This window comes from Lycium ferocissimum, unplaced genomic scaffold (genome assembly GCF_029784015.1).
Source record: "Lycium ferocissimum isolate CSIRO_LF1 unplaced genomic scaffold, AGI_CSIRO_Lferr_CH_V1 ctg8865, whole genome shotgun sequence".
NCBI classification, from domain to species: domain Eukaryota; kingdom Viridiplantae; phylum Streptophyta; class Magnoliopsida; order Solanales; family Solanaceae; genus Lycium; species Lycium ferocissimum.
Window position 1 is genome coordinate 1 of NW_026727466.1, and position 6020 is coordinate 6020.

The window sequence follows — 6020 nt, forward strand, 5'->3', positions numbered from 1 at the left end:
TGATACCATCCGGACGCGGGATGCCGGACGCGGGATATGTGGTTATGGATCGGGGTACGTTCCGCGACAATATATTATATGGATCGGCTACGTTCCGCGACAATATAATATATTATATGGATCGGGCTGCACGTTCCGCAGCAATGTAATTTAATATATGTATATATATGGATCGGGGCCGCACGTTCCGCGCATTAAAGCGCATAAGTGGTACCCGCCTAAAAGGCACTCGCATGTACAAAGTTGCTCTTTATCCCATGATATGATATGTTCTATATTTTCGTTTTGTTACTATTCATGCTTTGTATCCTTTCACATGTTGTTACTCATGCCTTACATACTCGATACATTGCTCGTACCGACGTCCTTCGTGATGCCGCGTTCATGCCCGCAGTAAACACGTAGGCGCATCGATCCCTAGGGGGCCCCACCAAGAAGATATTGGGAGCGCTCCAGCTTGTTCGGGAGCTTCGCGTTTACCGGTACTACTTTTGTGTACATATTTGGGCACGGTGGAATCCGGCCCCGACTTGTGGATATGTGTATCTTATTTAGAGGCTCGTAGACAGACATGTACAGTCAAATGTTTTGTAGTCCTGCTCGCCTTTATGGATGTATAATCTTTTGATAAAATCCACTGACACTCGTTCACGAGTATGCTATTGATGATTATGTTGAGTAAGATATGATTGTATCGTCCATATGGCCCACTCAGTAGCACGAATAGAATACATGATAAGAGGTGCTGGTAGGATACTATCGGGCACCCGTCACGGCCTCTGGTGGGGTCGTGACAGTAGTTTTACATGAAGATGAGAAGATAGGTGGGATTCCAATCCAACCTCAAGACTACGAAGATTTTGCTTTCGTGAATTGATGGAAACCGAGTTTCAAAGGCGCTATTTTACTTGGTGGAATGGTAGAGGAGGTTCGGGCCCCCGCATCTTTGAGAGGTTGGATAGAGTTTTCATTAATCAGTTTCGGCCAATGGTTTGCACAGTAGAAGTTGAACATCTCACAAGGACATGTTCGATCATGCTCCTTGTTCATTACATTGGGAGAACAAAGTCGTGCATATATTAGACCATTTAGATTTTTGAAGTTTTAGACTGAGCATCAAGGATTCTTGAGCATAGTTAGGGATAATTGGTCAAGTAATCTGGATGGCAATCCTTTTATGATGTTTAAATAGAAACTGAAGCATATAAAAAAGATTTTGTCTGCATGGAGCAAGGAAGTTTATGGGGATATTTTCAAGCAGCTGATTATTAGAGAAGAAATTGTGAGGATTAAAGAAGAACTTTTTGAAGGGGATCCTTCTCCTTTGAACAGAATGGTACTACAACAAGCACAGGCTGAACTAAAGAAGTATTTGCATTTTGAAGAAGAATTCTGGAGGCAGAAGGCTAATGTTACTTGGTTTGCTGAAGGGGATAGAAATACTAGATTTTTCCATAATCTGGTAAATGGTAGAAGGAAGAGGTTGCAAATTAAAAGAATTCAGAATTCAAATGGAGAATGGGTAGAAGATCTTTGTTCAAGTGGCAGTAGAGGCTGAAGAATTTTTCAAAAAATAGTTTTCTCAGGAGCAAGAAGCTACCGATTTTAGCTTAATTAACCATGTTCCATCCTGCTTAATTAACCATGTTCCATCCTTAGTGTTTGAGGAAGGTAATGAATTATTAGTGGCTGTTCCTACTGCTGATGAAGTCAAACAAGCAATTTTTGCTTTGAATGGGGATAGTGCTTGTGGTCCTGATGGATTAACAGGCATATTTTTTTCAGGCTTGTTGGCATATTGTTGGCCCAGATGTGCTTAATGTGGTTAAAGCCTTTTATGAAGGTCACACTCTTCCTAAATCCATCACTCATACAAATTTTGTTCTATTACCAAAAAAGCAAGATGTTCAGACTTATGCAGACATGAGGTCAATCAGCTTGAGCAACTTTATCAATAAAGTTATATCAAGAGTGGTTCATGGTAGATTGGAGGGCATCTTACCAAGGCTTGTTTCACCAAATCAATTTGGTTTTTTGAGGGGAGAAGCATTATTGAGAATGTTCTTCTAACTCGTAGAAATAGTCACGATATAAGGAAGAGAAAACCAAAGCAAATGTAATCATCACCTTAGATATAGAAAAGGCCTATGATAGGGTGTCTTGGTTGTTTTTTATCGAAATTCTTCACAAGATGGGCTTTTCAGATGGTTTTGTGGATATGATTTGGAGACTTATAGCTAACAATTGGTATTCTGTGATGTTCAATGGTCAGCCACATGGATTTTTTCATTCAACAAGAGGGGTCAAACAAGGTGACCCTCTTTCTCCAGCACTATTTATATTGTCTGCAGAAGTTCTTACAAGGGCCTTGAACAGCTTGTTTGATGATCCAATGTATAGAGGTTTTGGCATGCCTAAATGGAGTGCAGATCTAAATCATCTGGCATATGCATATGACACCATAATCTTTATCTCAACTGACAGATGCTCATTGAAATTAGTAATGGAAGATTTGATAAATTATGAGACTGTCTCAGGGCATAGAATGAATAGAAATAAGAGTTGTTTTTACATGTATAAAACATGTGCAATGAGTCTAGTTCAAGATGTGACACAAATCACTGGTTTTACAACAGGTTAGTTTCCATTCAAGTATCTAGGATGCCCATTATTTCATAGCGAGGAAAGAAGAAAGCATATTACAATGATCCGATAAAGAAGGTGAAAGACAAGCTCCCGTAATTGGAAAGACAAGTTGATGTCTTTTGGAGGTAAAGTTCGTGCTCATCAAAAGCTGTTCTTCAAAGTATGCCAATGTATTTGTTCTCTGCAATGGTCCCTACAAGGTACACTATTCAAGAGTTACATAGGATATTTTCTAGGTTTTATTGGAGTAACAAGGAGGATAAAAGGAATAGACACTGGGCCTCTTGGTTAAGTATGTGCTATCCAAGACAAGAAGGTGGCATGGGATTCAGATCTATATTTGATGTTTCAAAAGCACTCTTTGCTAAGCTATGATGGAGGTTCAGGACTAGATGCACTTTATGGTCCACATTTATGTGGAACAAATATTGTAAAAGGCAAATTCCAACTCTAGTAGGGGGGAAGGAAGGATCTCAGCTCTGGAAGAAAATGCTAGAAGCCAGGGATGATATTGAACATACCATTTGGTGGGAGCCTAGAAATGGCTCATTTAGCTTCTGGTTTGATAACTGGACTAGGATAGGACCTTTGGTTAAGCTGATTCCTGCTGTTTTTCAACTCAATGAAGATATTGAAGAAGTGAATGAAGTTATGACAAATAGAACTTGGAACTTTGATCTGCTGCATCACACACTGCCTGCAGATATTGTTGAACATATCAGGTCTGAGTTAACTATCAATGATAGAGAGATGACAAGTGACAAGGCTTGGTGGTTATTGACAAGCACAGGCAAATTCACAGTGAGTAGTGCTTGGGAGGCTATTAGACAGAAGAAACAGGAAAGCTGGTGTTTTAAAATGATGTGGACCAAGGGCTTACCATACAAGATTTCTTTCTTCCTATGGAGGGTCTAGCACCACAAACTTCTAGTTGATGATGTTTTGGCAAGAATTGGTATAAATATGGTGTCAATATGCAAATGTTATACCTTTCCCCAACAGGAGACAATGACTCACCTGTTTCTCACATGTGAGTTTGCATCGATATCCGGCGTGATTCTTTCATGACTAGAGTACAAGGACCATTTGTCGCTTAATCAAACAGCTTTCTAAATGGTGGAGAGCAAAAATGGAGTCGTTATACCTCGCATTTTGTACGTATTCGGAAAAATTGGAAATGATTTGGAATGGTAGGAATTAAGGTTCTAATTGGATTCTACTTGGTGTGCATGTGAAGTTAAGGAAACATTGACGTGGAAATATTGGAAAAGACTAAGGGCGAAATTGGAATTTTGGAAAATGGTTTTATGAATTACCAAAATGTGGGCTAAGGATTTTGGGCTTGAAAATTTCAAAAAAAAAAATGTAGAAGGCCAAGCCCAACCCATGAAGGGTGGCCGGCCATGGCAACCAAAAGAATGGACAAAAATTTAATTTAAGTGGTGACATGGTCACATGATAAGCTAATAATAAAAGGGGGCAAGACTTGGACATTTTTCTAGAGAATTCAAGACAAATTGAGAAGGAGAAAAAAAACAAGAAGAACAAGAGAACAACATTAAGGCCATTCGGCCAAGGAGGTGGAACACCAACCCTCCAAATTTTGATTCCAAAATTATTTTCTTGCTATATTCCTACTAATTCAAGGTCCCTCTACAACGTGGCGCAATTATTTCGGAAGATAACCCGTTGGTTTCGTCGTTTGGATGAATTGGTGAAGTGAAGAAACTTGAAGAGGAAGGTAAGAATTCATCCATTCTAATTATGTTATGAAGGTTTGTTTGCGTTGTAGTACATGTAAATGAGAAGAATATATGGAAATATGGAAGTTTGCATGGTGAATGGGAATGCACATGTGGTCGAATATGTGTAGTGTAGCTATGTTGAATTTTATGTTGTATCATAGTTGTGGTTATTGTGAAATTAGTATTGGAAGTGAAAGTTGAACAAAAATGGGCTAGAGTGGAAAAGGTATGTTGGTCGTGAGTTATAGGGGGATGAACCAAGGAGGAATCTATTTTGTTTAATATGTTAATTGTGTCGTTGTGATCCTTGCGTGTATATGAAGGTAAAATGATGAAAGTTAGCGTTGAAATGGGATGTAGAAGTTTATGTCATCGTAGTATGATTTTATGTTCTTATGGAAATTAAGTTGTTAAGGTGTGAATTATGATGATTGTTGATAAATTTGGAAGATGGAAATATGTTATGAATATGTATGTTGAAGATTAGAAGATTTGGATAAATTATGACTTTGGTGGAAAGTTGTATATTTTGCATAATTTGCGTATATATTGTAGAAATGATATGAAATGCTTCCGAATGGCATCGCAACGATTTTGATTAATAATGAGCGTGAATATGATGGCATTGATTTGGACGTGTGAAGTCGGAATGGGAGTTATTGTATTATGTCGGGAAGTAAGTTAATTATGTTATGTTGTGGCTTGTAATGATTGTTGATGTTCTTGGTGTTGTTGTTGGGTTGTTGTTGACTATTTTGAGCCGAGTTGAAACTCGGGGGTGCTATATGTATAGGGGAGGTGCTGCCCCAATTTTTATAAAACAATATTGGCCAAAATTGGAAATTGTGAGTCTCATGAATAGTGCCGGTCAATATGACCATTTGCGGATTTTTGGCGAAACGGGATCGGAGTTTCGACGAGCTTAACAAGCGAGAAAGGTATGTAAAGCTTTTCATTTCCTTTTCATGGCACGACTTAAGTGTATTAGCTTCGAATTCGCCTTGGAGCCGCTCCTATCTCTCGGAATCCGCATCTAAAATTGAGTCTTTTTCATTCAATGCAATTGAACCATAATACTGTTTTTGGATATAAGTGTGCCTAAACCTTCATACCTTTCGCAAATGATTTTGAATCGCTCTAAAACCTTCCTAGATAACTTTACGGAGTTTAATGTTTATGATTTTTGTCCGCCGCCTCGGCTTGATCCGAGGTGGGTTCACTATTTCCGATTTTACCCTTTTGTGTTTATAACTTGTCTTCGAGCGGTTTTAAAGGAAACGTTTTAACTACTCCTCTATTTATTACTTAAAAAGTGTTTTAAATATTCCGTTAAGTCCTATGATGCGTTTTGATATGTACCACGAATCCGAACGTTGTTCCGACATAATCCTCCGTGATGTCTGAAAGGTACGTACTATGACTCCGTCCGATTTCATTGATTTGATTCGTTATTCGATATGCTTCATTGAGTCTGCGGAAATATATGTGTCATTTTAATGCATTAGTTTCTCACTACTCTACTCGTGGATGCCCCAATGTTTCCCCACCGAGCCGGGCCGGGATATGTTCTCAAGCGTATGTCTTTGCATTGTTCGCCGCGCCCGGTGTGAGGGGCGGTATATATACGTG

General features: G+C 38.9%; 1 protein-coding gene across 1 annotated transcript; it reads left to right on the plus strand.

Annotated features, from left to right (window-relative positions):
- Positions 1–1192: 1192 nt before the first annotated feature.
- LOC132045978 (uncharacterized) lies at positions 1193–2070 on the plus strand (the record flags this gene model as incomplete). Its single annotated transcript, XM_059436539.1, has 3 exons — positions 1193–1547; positions 1660–1770; positions 1844–2070. Coding segments are annotated over 3 exons (693 nt in total), but the record flags the coding sequence as incomplete, so codon positions are not given.
- Positions 2071–6020: the final 3950 nt, after the last annotated feature.